General features: G+C 44.0%; 1 protein-coding gene across 1 annotated transcript; it reads left to right on the top strand.

Annotated features, from left to right (window-relative positions):
* Positions 1–7511: 7511 nt before the first annotated feature.
* Positions 7512–17713, top strand: ZAP3 (the record flags this gene model as incomplete). Its single annotated transcript, XM_043213030.2, is given in 12 exon segments — positions 7512–8084; positions 8148–8196; positions 8199–11565; positions 14125–14572; positions 14658–14749; positions 14809–15310; positions 15366–15554; positions 15622–15810; positions 16334–16441; positions 16648–16699; positions 16763–16881; positions 17064–17713. Coding segments are annotated over 12 exon segments (5850 nt in total), but the record flags the coding sequence as incomplete, so codon positions are not given.
* Between the last annotated feature and the right edge of the window lie 10 nt (positions 17714–17723).

The raw sequence follows: 17723 nt of genomic DNA, 5'->3' as shown, positions 1-17723 counted from the left end.
TTTAAAGATATCGACTTGAAACTTTGCACACACCTTTCTTCCTCTTGCACGCAGTATATAAGTCGGAACGGCCGGGATCGTCCGACTATATCCTATAGCTGCCATATAACTGATTGATCGGAAAAGGTATAACTTTGGTGTTTTTAGAGTTAGAGAGTTCAAATTTGACACAAGAGCTATTTTTGGCAAAATATTACAACATGCCAAATTTCATAAGGATCGGCCGACTATATCTTATAGCTGCCATATAACTGAACGATCGGAAATGACCCAACTTTCGTGTTTTTGAAGTTAGAAAGCTGAAACTTAATACAGATTCTATTTTTGGCCAGTTGATCCAACCTACCAAATTTCATTAGGATCGGCCGACTATATCCTATAGCTGCCATATAACTGAACGATCGGAAATGGTACTTGGCAGAAATATCAACTTTCGTATTTTTGAAGATAGAAGCTTGGGACTTTTTTTAGATTTTTTATTTTAGTTAATTAGTTGTAATATGATGTAATCATAAGGATCGGCCAACTATATCCGATGTTTGCGATATATATCCGGTTTTAACTGCAAGGGTATATAAAATTCGGCTCCGCCCGAAGTTAGCTTTCCTTTCTTGTTTTTATTATAAAATTCTCACAACGATTTATATCCGTGCAAGGGTATATCAACTTCGGCTCCAACTGAAGTTAGCTTAATTTTCTTGTTTTCTCTTTGTGACACCCGCTCCCGTGCAGTCGTTTGGTTAGCTGCATTTGCCGTCTTGCGTTAGCGGTGGTTCTCTCTCTCTTCCCGCTCACTATGCGGTATGCATGTGTCCCCTGTTCGAGCTTTGCGCATGTGCACCTGGCCTTGTCTCTCCCGGGCGTACTTCTCATGTGCCCTCAGATTAAACTTTAAAGTTTAAACTGAACTCTCAGTACAAGTTCCGGAAAGCTTATGACTTCTGAACGCTTTGACTTATTTATTAGAACTTGGAAACATGCCTGCAACAGCAAAGCCTCGGTAATTCAACATTGGAGACCCCGGACGTGATAGTCTTACCAGACTTGGACCAATATATTGGCAGCTTTTTCCAATGACGCAGCCAATAGCGGAATTTGCCTGCGCGGTTATTTACAGTTCCGATATTCCCAGTAACGCAATTAATATTTGCATGTAGCGTTTGCCTCTCTTTCTTCGTGCGCTATCTCTTACTTCATGGTACCCGTTCCCATGCAGTCGTTCAGTCACCTGCATTTGTCATATTGCGCTAGCGGTTTTTTTCTCTTTTTCCGCTCACTTCGTGGTATGCATACATATGTCCCATGTTCGAGCTTTGCGCACGTGCACCTTGTCTCCCTGGCCCTATGTCTCTTCCGCCTATGATGCGCGACGCCTTTTTATAATGCATTGCCATGTAAGTACCTCGAAGCTTAACACTTCTTCTAAGATCATTGCGCCGTTTAGACCACTGCCTTCACCTCCGCTCTCATTATTAATGGTGCTGTTTTGCTGCCTTAGTTTTGTGTACTTTTACCTGTAGCTGGCACTTCGGCATAGTGGTTTGTCGCCGTTTAAGTTAGGCTACCCTGTGGGGATTGGCCTCCTGGGATCCTCTTTGAGAAGTTCTTGCTGCGGGCAGTTTTATTTGGCACATTTATACCGAGTTTGTAAAAGTGGGAGAATCTCTGCTCCATCGTGGTCCGGGGCTACTGGCGGGTGAAGGAGGATTTTGGGAGGCTCTCGGGGTAAAACTAGGTACTGGGTCCTTTATGCGTCCTACTGCCTGTCAGGATTATATACCTCGTTTCGGGTTATTAATTTTGGTAAACACTAAACATATACTATCAAGTTTTTCTTCAATACTTTTAAGTCTGTCATTAGTCCTAGTCCTGTCCTCATCCAGTCCATCCGATAATTTTTTCAACTAACTCTGCCAGTGGTCATTGCTTTTGGTTTCCATTTCTTTCAGCTTCCGATTTTGTAATGTTTCTGTTTTTTCCGTGTGCTCCGTAAACTTGGTCCTGAGACGGTTGAGATGGGCTTCGGCAGGATTATGTCTGGGCTTCCAAGATCCCCGCTTGGCCAACCTTTCAAAATGAGGCTTGTCTTGGCGATGAGAGCTTTCTCGTATAAGAGCTCACATGCTTCCCACAACAGTTGCAATAACGAGGCGGCGCATGCCTCGGCTTGTTGCAAGCTGTGGATGGGTGCCGCCCAGCACATTTGACACACACAAATGCCCTCCTACATCCCGCATTCGTGTGGCCAAATCTCTGGCATCTGTGGCATTGGGGAATCGGAGGATGAGGGACAAAAGCCGCTTTGGAAGAGACCATGGCAGCAGCTGTTTGCTCCATTCTCTTTTCTGCCTGTAAATTTTTCGCAAACTCACTTCTAAAAGAGGGAGTTTGTATCTTTTTAATCGACCCCAGAGGAGGAAAATCAGTATCATAAGTTACTATTGCCTTTTTCGAGGCCCTGGAGCGCACTATTTTGTCCAAAGTTCCTGGCGAGGAATGGACTACTGCCTTGTCGCTTACGACAATAGGACCAGGATCAGGCAGACTAGGGACCTCACTGGGGGCTTTGTCAGAAAGTAGGCAGTTTGGTGGCATGGAAGGGACAGGGTCAGCGGGATTTGCAGGGTTAGCGGACGAAAATTTATTCAGTTCCGAGAAAAAATTTCGGAGCATCTGGACCGACTGAATAACAACTTTGGACTCATTTGTCCCAGCAGAAACCCCCATGGCTCCTGCGTTTACAGCTTTGGGTATAGTACAGGTTTCAACATCTACATGGGACGTTTTAAGTATTGGTTTGGGACGATGGGTGGCACCATGACAGATACTGTTAATAAGTTTAGGGGGGGCTGTTAACGTTAGGAGAGATGAGCTTAAGAGACTCCTCCAGGAGAGCCCTTTTTTCAGAGCTAAAGATATTAGAGGGAGACGAGGAAAAGAGGCGTTTTTTATTCCCCAAGTTTTTGGACTTGGACTTTATGGAGCACCCACTGAAGCTTTGGTTGTTTGTTAATTTGTTTTCAGTGTCGCAGGTTAACAATTTAAATTTAAATTAAAATTCAACAATTCAATTGGGGAGCCAGACGAGAGTCGACCGCCGCCGCCAAACTATAAATCTCTTGTGGGAGACATGGCATGGAGAGATTGCCGAGTTATTACCACAAGGCAACTTTTAGTCCGACAATCTCTCCATAGTGAGAGTACATTGCGGGAGAAGGCTGATACATGGCAATACATGACAGGCGAAAGACTTTCGTCGGGACATGACAGAGAAAATTTACATTGCAGATTTAACAAAACAAAATTTTACATGGCCAATTTTACATTGCAGATTTAAACATAACAAAAACTTAAAGATCAGACATGGAATGGCAGGACATGGCGCCAGGCAGGATGCGTTCCATCGCAGCAGTCAAAGCAGGTTTACAGGACATGGTAGGATAACAGGATGATTCCAAGGACTGACTCGGCAGCATGGCACCGAATCTCCCTCGCTGCAGTCGGGGCCAAGCACAAATTGGGGAGTACAAACATCCATCGCATTCGTATAATAATAATTAGATATCACAAGTACATGTTACTTTTTTCGGTGTGTGCCTTGCTCTGGGTCACAACTAGGACTGAGTAAGCCGCTGCCAGAGCGGCTGTACAGCTTCTTTATTTAAGTGACAAAAGAACTTATACATGTCAAAATATAAGGCAGGGACATTTATAATTTAAATGGCAGGGACCATTTGACATAATTGGTTTTACATAGAATTTTAAGGTTTAAGAGGCATTTAGGTTTTAAAATGGGTTTAACAGAAAATTTCAATGATCAGCTGCTGCGCTATTTTAAACACAAAGAATTTCAAAACAAATTGTTGTAGCAAAACGTGAGTTAAAATTTATGGTAGAACTTCAATTAAAATTAAATATTATGATTAAATTTAGCTTATTTATTATTCTAAGTAGTGATTCCAGTGCGACGAGGAAAATTAGGTGCAGGAGAAAGATCCAGCGTTGACATTTTCCGGTCTTGGATCAGTGGAGGTGTAATGAGGCAGAGAACTTGGTCTCGTGCCGGCTTCAAGACATCCCGAGCTGGTCCCAGAGAACCGGAGCAGCTGTGCCCCTCAGTGGGCAATTTCCTGTTGGCCTAAGGGCTGTAAGAAAACTTGTGTGTTTAGCTGCCTGGGCGCTAACACTTAGCCTGGTGGCCAGGACAGGAGTCGCGTTTCCAGGAGATTTGGCGTGGAGGTGGCAAGCCGGTGCTTGTTGGGCGTATTAGATGCCGCAATGATACCTAGATATAAGGTGTGTGTGTGTGTGTAAGTGTGTGGGGATAAAACGGTTATAATGACCAATAGGATGTGTTTCTGTAATTGTGCTTGCGCTTACGCTAGCGCAGTTATTTGTATTTCTATTTCCATGGGCTGGTGTTGGTTGGGGCCCAATTTGTACATTATAAGAAGGGGCATTAACCTCCTGGGCAGAAGAGCGGGGGCTCTTCGACAAATTTCCCATAGAATTTATAGGGAGAATGTTATTGGATAAATAGCGGTGAGGTGAGGAATTGTCAGGCAGAATCCAAGAAATTGGGGATGAAATTTCAAATACGATTTCCTCATTCGATCCAATGGTATCCATTTTAAATTAGTCTCCTTCCTTTTCCTTGTCCAGTTACTCCTTGTATTTCTCCTTAATTTCCCTTCTTTTAAAGGTATGCCGCTATTCACTCCTTCGTGTGTGTGTGTGTTACCCAGAAGTCAATTTAATATTTAGACACCACCAAAGGAATTTAATACTTTTTTATTTATTTGGCTCTCTTCCAGATTAAATTGCTTCTGTTGATCCTCAACAGCCAGCAGCCTTTGCTGCCAACGATCGAGTTGCTCCCGATTCGATTCAGATTTGCGTGGCAACACTTCATGCTGTCGCTGCCGTTGCCTAGAGTGGTCCTCTTTTCTTTTTTTATTAGTATTATTATTGTGCTCCACCCGAAGCTTTGCCTGAAATTTAGTCAGGTGGGATTCGGCCAGATTTTGGTGCTTCTTTTTATCTTGGCTGCGAAATGGATTACAATGCTGCCATTTGGCTTTCGAATGGGTCTTGCTAACGCGGCCATTACCAGGAGACTTGGACGAAAAGTGTTGGCTTTCCCTCATTCCCAAATCCGAGCGCTGATTATTCCGTAGCCTTTTGGTTAGTTGAGAGTTCATGTTGCTGTTACTGTTGCCAAATCTATTGCCACTAGAGACTCTCCCCTCATCACCCAAGTGCTGTGCAGACTGCTCAGAAACCTGTAGGATGGCAAAACGATTCTGATTCTGTTTTTGATTTGGGCGACTATATTTTGAAGTATGGTAAACTCGAGGCCGTTTGTGGCGACGACGTAGACCAGACTCCTTGTGCTAATGGGTGTCAAGGTGACCATTCTTATATTCCTGATAGGCAGGACAACCCCTGTAAGAGGATACATGGCGGCCGCCACAATTGCAGCACAATGGGGGACGGAAACGAGGTTTTTGGCAGGCCGTGGTAGGATGACGGCCCGCACATTTTAAGCAATTAAAGGGCCGCCTACACGAACCCTTAAGATGTCCAAATCTCTGACACCTATGACACTGGAGGATTACCCAGGGTGGATTGGAAGGAGCACGAGGATAGACCGAGGGCATATCCCTCTCCAAAGCTCTCGGTAGTCGGGGGGTTAAAGAGGAGACAGCATTTGGCTTTTTCCGCTCCTCGCTGTAGAGCCTTTTTGCGAAGTTGCTCTTAAAAGCCGGGGTCCTTAAGGCTGAAGACTTATTTGAGCCTAAAGGCGGAAAATTTTCCTCGTAGGATTTCGCGCAAATATTTGGTTTTTGTTGCTGTTGTTGCCTTTGTGTCCTGATACGCTCAGTCTCACCAAGGGAATTTGGCGATGTATGAACCAGAGCTTAAGAATCAAAGGTCCTTGGTCAACCGAACTGGCTACACTGGGAGCTTTTAGGTTTTCCCTTGGTTTGGGAGAGGGGCGTTTCGGAAGCCGGATTCGGACAGGTTTAGCAATAGCAAAGTTTTTTAAATCGGTAAAGAAGTTTTTGAGGACCTTCACAGACTTTATTTTAACAGTAGACCCATCACAAGAAGAAGGGCCCGGAGCAGCTGGATTTGGATGTCCTTGGGAAAAGTTTTTGGTTCTCTCAGTTTCAACTGATTCTCCGTTTCTTTTCTCCTTTTACGTTTGAGTGTCGCTTGTGAAAGGGCGAGGGGCACATGAGGAGGGCTGAAGGCACAGCCGTATTCGAATTTGGGTCTTCACGTCCTGGTCACAAATATTTGAAAAAAAGTAGAACTACAATGGGTTTTATTGAAGTCTCTATGCCAAATTCTATAGCTTCATCTCTTAAAGTCTCTGTGATCCACCCGTTTATACAGACAGACAAACGGACGGACAGAAATATATCGACTCAACGGTTGTTCCTGATCAAGAACATATATACTTTATGGGGTCGGAAATGTTTCTTTCTCTATCACTTCAACTGGAAGTTTTCTCAGTTTCCAATAAATATTCAACGCATCCAATAAAATGCCGTTTTATTGCGTTTATGCGGAGAGCAAAGCCAGGGTCGACGGCAGTGGTCTGATCGGTGCAATGACATTAAGGGAAAAGCCGGCTCCCAGTGCTTGGCGGCTAAAGCATTGCATAAAGGGTTTGCACATGATGGGCTCAGGAACATGGAGCTTATGTACGCACATGCGAAGTACGCCCGGGCGAAGTAAGGCCAGGTGAACATACGCAAAGCTCGATCAGGGGACAGATGTATACCACGATAATGCACTGGGCAGATAAGACTGCAGCGATAAGAGATGCGCAAGCCGACCAGAGATGCGTCATCGACCGAAACCGCTGCCGCTATAGAGATACATACAAGAATTTAGTACTATGAAAATCTGCTGCTGATACAAGACCAAACATCTTTGTTACATATGTACATTCACACGAATACAATATACCGTTGCAAACTGTGCCTTGGTTTTTTTTTATTACCTTTTTATTTTTTTATTACGTATAATTTTAGACCTTTGGCACTCGTCTTTTTGACTTTGTGATCAGAGCCGAATAGAAAGAAGGTCTGAGGTATCAAGTTTGGTTTTAACCTGAGCCACCCTTTTCACTATCGATAGCAAACAGCTAACTATCGTGGATCTTTTAGTGTCGTACAACGGGGTTTTGTTTTGGACTCCCCATGTTGGATCTGACCCCGTAAAATAGTAGGAATATTATAAATTATAATATTTTCGGTTGACATCTTCATGTAAAATTTGTTGTATTTTTTTCGATCTGAGTACTTGGTGACGAAAAAACTCTAAAATTGCCTCCCGCCATTTCCGTATTTCATTTTTCAGAAAAACCGCAAAAAACAGTTTTTCGATCTATGTACTAGGGTTTTTCCATGTGTACACTTATGATATTTTTGTGGCTTTTTTTATGGTATATGGTCACACTGTTGATATCACAGTTATATCGATACCTGCTTATTTGATTGAGCAGGGTTCGTCTCTTTCATGTCATCTCTAGTTTTCAAACCAAAAATGGCGAAGTGATTTTTTTCACATTTTCGTTTTTTTTGTCCGGCTCGCAAGCGATTTGTGTCAGTCAGGTGAATAAACCGGCTAGCCCAACTGTTTTTCGATTAAAATATTTCTGTTCTAATATATACCATTCAGATCATAAGACAGGAGAACTGCTGAGATATGTGGAACCAGTGCCTCTTTCAGCGCCGCCGCCGACTCCATCGGTGCCACCTCCTCTGCCAGATGCTCCTCCCCCGCCACCGCCGTCGGACCAGGGAGGTTGGGGCTCTTTAGCGCCATCTGTATCAGCGACTGTCGCAGCACCCACAGCTACCGCTGGCGGCGTCAGCATTGCCGTCAACCCTTATAGCAGCACCGGTCCAGCGACAATGGGTGGTGCTGGCAACCCCTACGAACAATATACGGCTGCCCAATACGCAGCGATGACTCCGGAGCAGCAGTACGCCCTCCAGCACCATTGGCATCAGTGGCAGACCTACCAGCAAGAGTACGCCAAGTGGCATGCCCAGTACGGCGAGCAGGTAAGTACTCGGCGTTTTTATCTTACGGTCTCAATCTCATATCGCTTTCGCTCATTTCTACAGTACAAACGCGAAATGGCCGCTGCGGCTGCAGCCATTCAGGAGGAGGATCCGTGACTGTGGCTCCGTCACCCGTTGCCGCCCCGACCCCTGCTCCCGCCCCCGTAGTCGCTCCTGCACCAGCCCCTACTCCGATTGCTCCAGGTCCTCAGGCCTATCCCCCGGGCCAAAACTATTACCCGACCGTTGCATCAAGTTCCGCTCCTATGGCTGCTGGTCCACCGCCCACCTTGGTGGTGCCCGGAATTGCCGGAAAAATAATGGCGCAGCCCCAGTTGTATAATCAACCACCACCGCCGCCACCACAGAAATCTGGCGGGTACAATCAGCAGAACATGTGGCAAGGACCACCGCCTAGTATGCAGCAGCAGCAAGCACCAAACCGATACGGAAATCAAATAAATTACAATAACCAAGGCATGGACAACCAGAGTTTTCCCAATTTACATCAACCACCTCCTAATTTACAAAGGCCGCCACCACAGAACCAAAACCCTATTCAGCCACAACAGGACAACCAATGGGGTAGTAGCCGGCCGCCTTGGCAGCAAGCTCCAATAGATAACTCTGGCCAGGGGCGCTGGGAAGGCCCCCCACCGCAAAACGACATTACCAATCGTTGGAGTGGACCGCCTCCTGGTATAGGTAACAACAGTAACGAGACCAATCGTATTCGCTGGGAGCCGCCGGGGCCACATTCGACACAGGTTACTCATGCAGATCAAAACCGCTGGATGAGTGGGCCACCGCCCGATGATCAAAATCAGAATCGGCGCTGGGACGGACCTCCGCCAAGCATTAATGATTCGCAGCAGAATCAAAATAACCGACAGAACAGCAATAGATGGAGCGGAAATTCTAGTGACGAAGTTGGAAACCAACGAACTGGTTGGGGAGGCGATAACAGCCAGGACTCGGACGGTCTTTCGCATAATCCCAACCAAGGCAAAATTCAGCAGAGCACTTTTACAAAGAACAGCTCGACTGATCTATCTGGCAGTACTGACAACTTTGGAAAACGTTCTGCTAACATCCAAAGCAACCATGGAAATAACTTTAATCAGAACCAGAACCATGGGGGAAATTTTGGTGGAGGAGGAGCAAAACAGGGAGGTCCTGGTAATTTCGTTGGCAGAGGAGGAGGAGGAGCAGGCCCAGATAATTTTGGAAATAATAATTTTAATCAAAACAACCGCCGCCAAAATAATCGGTGGGGTGACAACCATTTGGGTGGTAATCGCGACCCAAATCAAAATAAAAACTTCAATAACCTAGGATACTACGGTGGCGACAGCGATGGTCCCGGTAGCTTTAACAACTCAATGCGTGGTAACTTCAACCATCGTAATTTTACAAACCAGCAGAATCAACAGAACTCATCATACAATCAAAATCAACTTTGGAACCAGAACCAACATCCAAATCGCCAACAGCAACAGCCGGATCTGGATGAAGCCAGCTTTGACCGTCTGTTCAATCAATGGGAAAAGCAGTTCGAGGATTGGAAAAAAGCGAATGCCAATCATCCGGACAGGGAGGAATACCACAGATACGAAGAAGAGTTTGAAAAGCAACGGCGTCGTATTGCCGAACGAAGGGAACAAATGCGCCGACGTCGTCAACAAGCTGGCGGGAGTGGAGGCGGAATGGGACAAGGACCAGGACCCGGATCGGGACCAGATTCGTTATCTAGTTTTGGTGGTGGCTACCAAGAAGGTTCAAGAAACGATGCGGAAAAGCAATCAAGCGAAGAACGTGCTCCCGACGAGTTCAGACCCGTAACGGGCAACTATAATGAACAGAGTAAAGGTGGTAGCTTAAATTTGAATAGCTTCAGTGAAAATTCACAAAACAGAACCGAAGCCTTTGCAAATAAAAGTCGCGAATATGATACGAGAAATGATGGAAGTACAGATGAAAGTTGCTTGGGCCCTTCAAATTCAGAGCCAAACTGCAACCCAAGGCCAGAATCCAGCCAAGAGAACATAAACACTTCAAACCCGGAAGATGAAAATGAAAATACATCTCCGTTAGATCCTATTAGCCAAAAAACGAATCCCAAGACGCCTTCATCTGCATCTTCAGCAGACGCAGCTGGAAAACCTCGGGTAACAGGAAAACGTCGGCAACCGGGCGGTGACCCTACTTTATCAACACCCGCCAAACAGGTCAGGGAGGAGGCCATCCTTACCATTTCCTTGGACGACGACGACGACGAGGAGGAGGTCGAGTGCCATACGTCACAGGCTGCGTCTACGCCCATGGGGAACATTTTCAATAAAAGTGATGGCATACCCGGCCTGGATTTGGTGGAAGATGGAGGCAGCAAGAATCCGCCTTTGCTTTTCGGAGGAGTGGGTCAACCAGAATCGTCTGATGCATCAAAGCCGTCAGATCCGTCAGCATGCAAGAATCAGAACAACGAATCCCTAAGCAATGCCCTCAAAGATCCCGATTTTATCAATAACCTTACTCAGGCAGTGGCCAATGTGCAGGAGCGTGAGCAACAGCAGCAGCAAAAGCCAAAGGAGCAGAAAAGTGACGATGGAGATCAGTTCGCAGGCACTGATGGACGACCACTGTCCTTCGCCGAGTGGCAGAGAAAAAAAAACAATGGTCAAGATAGTAAATCGCGGGACTCGTTTGACTCAAGTAGCCCAGTTGGGCAAAATCAAACGTCTGATGTAGGGAAAGATTCTGGCAAGAGTCCTGGTCCAACAGCAGTTCCCGGAGGAGGTCCTGGTCCCGCCCAAAAGTCTGGTTTACGCTATAGCCCAAACATTGCTGACCCCCAAGTAGCCGGAAACAATTTTATGAACTTCGATAACAACGATTCAGGAAGTAGACCGTCGGGAGGTTCTGCCCCTGTCCCCGGCCTTGAGTTTTGTCCCCGAAACTTTGGACCCAATAACCAGGGTCCCTTCGGACCAGGTGGTCCTGGAGGGCCACACTTTGGGCCCAATTTCGGTCCAGGCGGACAGGGTCCTAATTTCGGACCCAGTGGCCCGGGATTCGGCTTCGGGCCTCGGTCGGGACCCAATTTCAGGCATGCCGGTCCCCCAAGCTTTGGTTTTGGTTTTGGCCCGGGGCCAGGACCAGGACCAGGACCTCGGGGTTTCGGCCCACGAGGAGGTGCCTTCGGACCAAGACGCGGCGACGATTTTGGAGGCCCATCCTTCGGAGGACCAAACTTCGGTCCGGGCAATGGTCCTGGAGGGCCAAGAGGATTCAATGGGCCCAACTTTGGGTCTGGACCCAACAGTGATAATAATCCCTTTCGACGTCAGAGCGGTCCGTCCATGCCCAACTTCGACGACGACGGTGGAGGAGGTGGAGTTGGTGGTGGTACGCAGCGTGGACAGAGAAACTTTCAGAACCGGAGTTACGGAGGAGGGAACAACCGCAAAAACTGGAACGACGGGTATGTGTCTTTATATCCGCTTTTTTATTTTAACCTTCAATTAACGCCTTTCTTGAAAAAATCGCTAAGATATGTACAGAGTTCACAATGTCTAAATTTATCTAAAATCAAAACCGAAATCCAAATAATAAATAGAAAGGGGAGGAACGATGTAGTTGCTATAACTCCCTTTAAAACTCTAAATCTTTGATTTGTCTGATTGCCCGAAGCATCTTTTTTGAATAGAGTACAAGTCTTATACGATATTTTCGACTTCTTTGTAATTTCTTCATTTATTTAAAGATAGAGATTGTACAATAAGATTGCATACGAAATTTAAGTGTTTATTAAAGAAAAGAGAGAGATAAAGAAGTCCTACTTCCTCAAGGACTTGTATTTTTTCATTGATAGCAATTTAGTATGTTGTCCGAAATGTGTATAAAACGTAAGCTTAGGGCCTCCACAATAATCTGGAGAAGATTGTCTCGCCAAATCAATCATCACCCCGCGCTATGTCCTCCTCTCTCTCGGTCCTTGTCTCTCTTACTCTCGCTCTTTATACTGATATCATCCAATTTAATGTACTAGATACCTTGCGTAGGCCTTTTTCTGGTTATCGTTAATGCTGGAATTTCGATTCCAACCCCGTTTTCTCTTCTTTTCTTCTACTTCTATGCAATACTGATACAAAAACGAATCATACAAAACTATAAAAAAAAATATATATATATATATATGTGCTATATGTGTATTACAAATAATGTGGCACTACAAAAATATAATGTTACTGAAAAAAAACCAACAAAAAAACGGATTATGCAACATTGCCATTGGCATTTGGTTTCCCCCCCAAAAACCAATACCCCACATACCCCATATACATTTTGTATGTTGTGGTATTGCAAAACATTTCGCACCTACCGATCCGTGTCTGATCTGATCCATTGTCTGAGCGCAGCAAGAACAGGGGCGGTAAAAACCAACAGCAGCACCAGCAGCAGCGCAGGAACTGAGATCTGAACTTTCAACTTTGAGCTATGACCTATAAACTTTGACCTCTGCAGTTTGAACAGCATAAAATCAGAAAAAAATTTGAAAGTAAACTTTATTGGGATCTGAGTAGACAAGTCAGAGATAAAATTAATTGGGGGTGCCCACCTCACCTGACCTATCGCAGAACCCAGAGAGCAAATATAAATATAGACCATAAGGGCACACCATCTTTCAGATAAAAATAACGAAAAAAATATATTGAAAAGAATACAGAAACAAAAGTGGTCGATATTTTAAATTCTTCTATATGCATAACTTTTTCATCCTAAAGAAAAAACTCATCATAAAATGTAAAAACTCAAATCGTCGAAGAATTTATTTTTTGTGTCCTGAATATTTAACTGACGCGATTTCAATATTCTTTCAATATAAATTCAACAGAAAAAGAAAACATCAGTCTCGCTTAGTGGAATATGTAATTTTCATATATTGACACGAAGTTGTATAAGTCGTATATGTTAAAAATATACAATGAATTTAATTGATTAATAAAGGAAGACAAAACTAAACCAATTTTCCTCGGGGGAAACTTATAAGCCAAACTCTATAAAATGGTCCGATCTTTTCGGTACTGTCCGTCTGCTTAATTTCAAGATTCTTCTATTCAATTCCAAAAATTATTGGTCTGATCGTAAAAAGAGGTTTTGTAATGGGTATCTCATAGTCAAAGTATAGTTTTTAAGGAAATCCTGTTAAAAACTCAGACAGAAATTGTCTTAATATTTGCGCAAAATTTTAAAAAAACTCGAAGAAAATGAGTTTATTTCTATAAGTCCTATTGATACGTTGATTTTTATATCTTTAAAAAAAAAATAAATCGGAAATGTTATAATTTCACAAATGGTGAGTCCGCTTGATATGTGTTATTACCCTGCACAGTGCTTTTCAGGGCTAAAATAAAGTTAAATCTTGTCTGTTGTCCGCTTTAAAATTATTGAATACGAATCAAACAAATTCCGAGGATTAAGACTGCCTTTTGTGGTAATAGCCTGTATTAATTCGAAACGCACTGTAAAAGGGAAAAGTGGTCCGCTAAGCTTGAACAAAATGTATTTAACATATTTCTCCGATTATAAGCGATATTTTAGGGATTTTAATACAATTTGTAATTCAACGGATTTAGCCGTTAGTCTAGCCTAAGTTTAGAGCAAGTTAATATACGTATAAAACATATTTATGGTCGCCGACCCCCTTTCTCTTGAGGGGGACTTGGCATATCTGCCCCTGCCTGCCACGCCCCTAAAAAAAATTAGTAAATTTCAAACCAAGTAAAAGTTCAAGTGTTTTTCTTTTGGTTTTTAAACATTGAAAACCTCAATACGAAACGAAAAATCCATTGAATGTGAAATCAAAAACAAATTCAAATTTCAAAAATATGTATAACAACCAAACAAAAACCAACTGCAACCGCAACCCCAACCAATTACCACATCATCAACCAAACGAACAAACATAATCAACCAAATTATATACGAACTCTGTGCGCCACCTACTGACCTACCGTTATCCGCAACCTGAAAACCAAAGACAGGTGCCGTTCCCCGACGAACCTGTCTACCGCCCGATGAAAGTTTTCGACTACTCAAACTCTCCCTCTGCCGCAAAGGTGATCGACTACGGTCACTTGTCGGCGGGTGGTTCCGGATCAGGCGGAAGGTCTAGCATGGGCGCCGGAATACCTGATTTTCGACCCGTACAGACTTTTGAGTACGGCCATGCTTCGCTACCGGGACCGAATAGAATGCCTGCAGGAGGAGGAGGAGAAGGAGGAGGAAGAATGCAAGGATTAGGAGGAGGACAAACCCCCATTGGTGTGGGAGAAGGTTCCGGACGTGGATATGGACAGGGAGCTGTCATGCCAGGCAAGCGTAAAAACAAAAGAAAAAATAAACAGCAACGCCAAACGGGGCGCTTAAACGTTCAGGAAAATGAAAATCAAAACACTTTTTTAAACGATGAAAACGGCCAGAAGGAGGTGAGTTAGTTATCCATAAAAAATTTTGAGTTTCCTTATAAGTTACATCGCTTAAGAAACTTATTGATTCTTCTCAAATCCATAGGACAGTGTCATAGATGCAGCCCATCAAGACGAGTCGTCCCAGGACCATGGAAGCCAATCAAATGATCTCGAAGACATTTCCGACGGTGAAGAGTAAGATCCATATAAATATATTTAAAATTGAACAAGTCATTTTATGAAATGTTTTTCAGTAACCTTACAACGATCGACTGTGATGAGGTGGATTCACTTCCCTCGCCACCATCCATGCAAACATGGAGTGATGGCTCCGATTTACCGGGAAATCTGCACGTTCTTCCAGTATCAGTCAAAGAACCCGCTTCTTACGTTCGGGATAAAATATTTACGCCTCCGCCTCCGCCACTGTCTTTGTTTCCTTCGAGAGCCACTGCCAACCAGAACTTGCCCCAGGTTGTCAGTGCTCCCCACTTGGAAATGAGCGTGCCAACTAACGAAAATTGCAACACGATATCCGTAGACGAGGTGCTGCTGCCGCCGGGACGTCTGACCCGTCCCAAGCGCATTTGCATTATTTTGCGCGGACCACCGGGTTGTGGCAAGTCGCATGTGGCTCGTCTGATCAAGGACAAGGAGCTGGAGATGGGCGGCGCCAATCCACGTATCCTCAGCATTGATGACTACTTTATCATTGAAAATGATTATGAAGAGAAGTGCCCCAAGACAGGAAAAAAGGTAGGATGGAGATTTACTCAATAGGTATAAAATAATAATTGTTATTTTGTTAAAGATTCCCAAAAAAGAGATCCTGTACGAGTATGACGACACCATGGAGGACACCTATATGCAGTATCTTTTGAAGTCGTTTAAAAAAACGCTGAGCGACAATTTGTACGATTTCATTATTGTGGACTGCAATAACAATTCACTGCGCACGTTGAATGAATTCTACTGCCATGCCAAAGACTCAAACTTTGTGGTATTACATAAAATTTAATTTCTAGTTTACAGCAGTACATAAAGTATATCAATCTATTTCCCTGCAGCCCTATGTTGTGGACTTGCACTGTGATCTGGAGACGTGTCTGGGAAGGAATTCGCACCAGCGCACAAAAAATGATATCCAGGTGGTCCTCGACAACTGGTGCCCCACACCACTGCATTACATCAAGCTGGACGTCAGTTCACTGGTAGAGAATGTGGTAGAGATGGAAGACGTTGAAAACATGGCAACGGTAACTATGCAGTAAGGCGGCTGTGCAATGTCTGGACTCACATCAAGCCATTCTGTCGAACCGCGTTTTCGGGGTGGCCAGGGGCGCGTCGTAGTCAGCCGACCCTTCTGGCGCTCACTACGGACGCCTCTGGCCAGCCCGGAGGCTCCAGCTGCGAGATTCAGTTGAAATCTAAAACGTCGGATAGCCAACCGAATCATGAAATGAAATTTATTGTCACAATTAGAGTTTAAGCCAAGAATCCCATAAAAGGGCAACACCTTTGACCTGGCTAGGCCAAGTTCTTTCTAAAAACGTACTAACCACAAAAAACTCAATATAATGTTAAGTTGTTTTTTGCATTTATGCATATATATACTATGATATATACTCTACTTTGATATTTTATTACATGCTATATGCACAGTTCCTTAGCCCTAAGATCCACTTTCGTATCTAAAATTAAGCTCCCTAGTAAAGGCAACTCTGCAAGCGAGGTCAAACGAACATTTTTTGATATATGGCGGCTTCGTTTCACTTTCAGGACGACAATGCCAATGCCGACGACGCTACTCCGTCGGCCGCTACAGGCTCCGAAATTGCGAATGTGGAGGAGGAAGACGATGACAACAGTGCCGACGCCTCGAACGATGTAAGTTCTTGTGATTTAGTTTGTCTAACTCTTAAGGAGTTTTACGGATCGACTCAGAGAGGGGTAACGCTCAAATTAGTGGGTGGAAATCAAGCATCCTATATTAATTTCGACTTTCTGCTCCATCGAGTCTGCAATCTCAAACAATTTTTCAATTCCAATTTTATTCCATTTAATCGGGACATTGTATTTTGTTTTGCGTTTAGTGCGGCTTCCTGAAAAGCAAGTGGGAGTGCGACACTACCGAAGATAATTTGGGTAAGTTATTTGGCTTTTCTTTTGGGACATTTAGACGACCTCTTATCATTTCTTCCCCTGCAGCCCGTTTGGATGGCACCAAGCGACTGATGCAAAACCGTAAGGCAGCCAGCATGGCCGACTACCTCCAGCTAGATGAGGAATGGGAGCCACCCAGATTCACAGCCAACGGGAAAAAGAGGGTGAGTGTGTATAGAAAGAGATGGCTACATTATGATATTCCCATCTCTTTTCAATTCATTAAAATTTTTGTAATTTGCTTTAAAAGTTAACTAGACACTAACTTTTTGCATGCATTATGAGTCGGAACGAGATCGGCTGACTAACATTTGAACTTATTTTAATTTGTTTTGCTGTATTTTAGGTACGTTGGGCCGATATCGAGGAGAAGCGCTCGCAGGAAAAGATGCGTGCTATTGGGTTCGTCGTGGGCCAAACCGATTGGAACCGCATGATGGATCCCCATGCTGGGAGTCGGGCTCTGAACAAAACCAAATATATTGAGCGCATCAAGAAGCGTCGCTAGGTGCCGTTTTATCTTAATGATTATTGGCAACTGGCACGCAAACATGGACAATTCGCGTTAATAATCGTAATGCATTTCCGGGTAGCATGCGGGGATCGAAATACTCTTATCAAACAACCCCCATGAACTAAATAAAACCACCATTACCATCACCACCTACCATTTATAAAAGCTTAAAGGACCCCATATTAAAATTAATCACTCACCATCTACGCCATTCAGTATAAAACTTTAATCGTTCTACCCATTGTTGCATTCACTTTTTTGTAAAGAAAACAAAGTTCGTGTCAGTAAGCTCACGATGCATTTGATCACTTAAACAATTATTTGAAATATCAATCCCTTTGCGGGTAAATAGAGTAAAGCATGCGTTTAGAATCGCAATCTTTTTTGTATTTCAATTTGTAAATTTGACATTTCATTGCCGAAGGAATGAGAAATGTATACAATTTTTATGTAGACCAAATATAACATACATACAAACTGAAGTGCCCTGTG

Source organism: Drosophila bipectinata, chromosome XR (genome assembly GCF_030179905.1).
Source record: "Drosophila bipectinata strain 14024-0381.07 chromosome XR, DbipHiC1v2, whole genome shotgun sequence".
Classification (NCBI taxonomy): domain Eukaryota; kingdom Metazoa; phylum Arthropoda; class Insecta; order Diptera; family Drosophilidae; genus Drosophila; species Drosophila bipectinata.
Note: the sequence above shows the minus strand (reverse complement) of the source record. Positions and strands in the feature narration are given on the sequence as shown.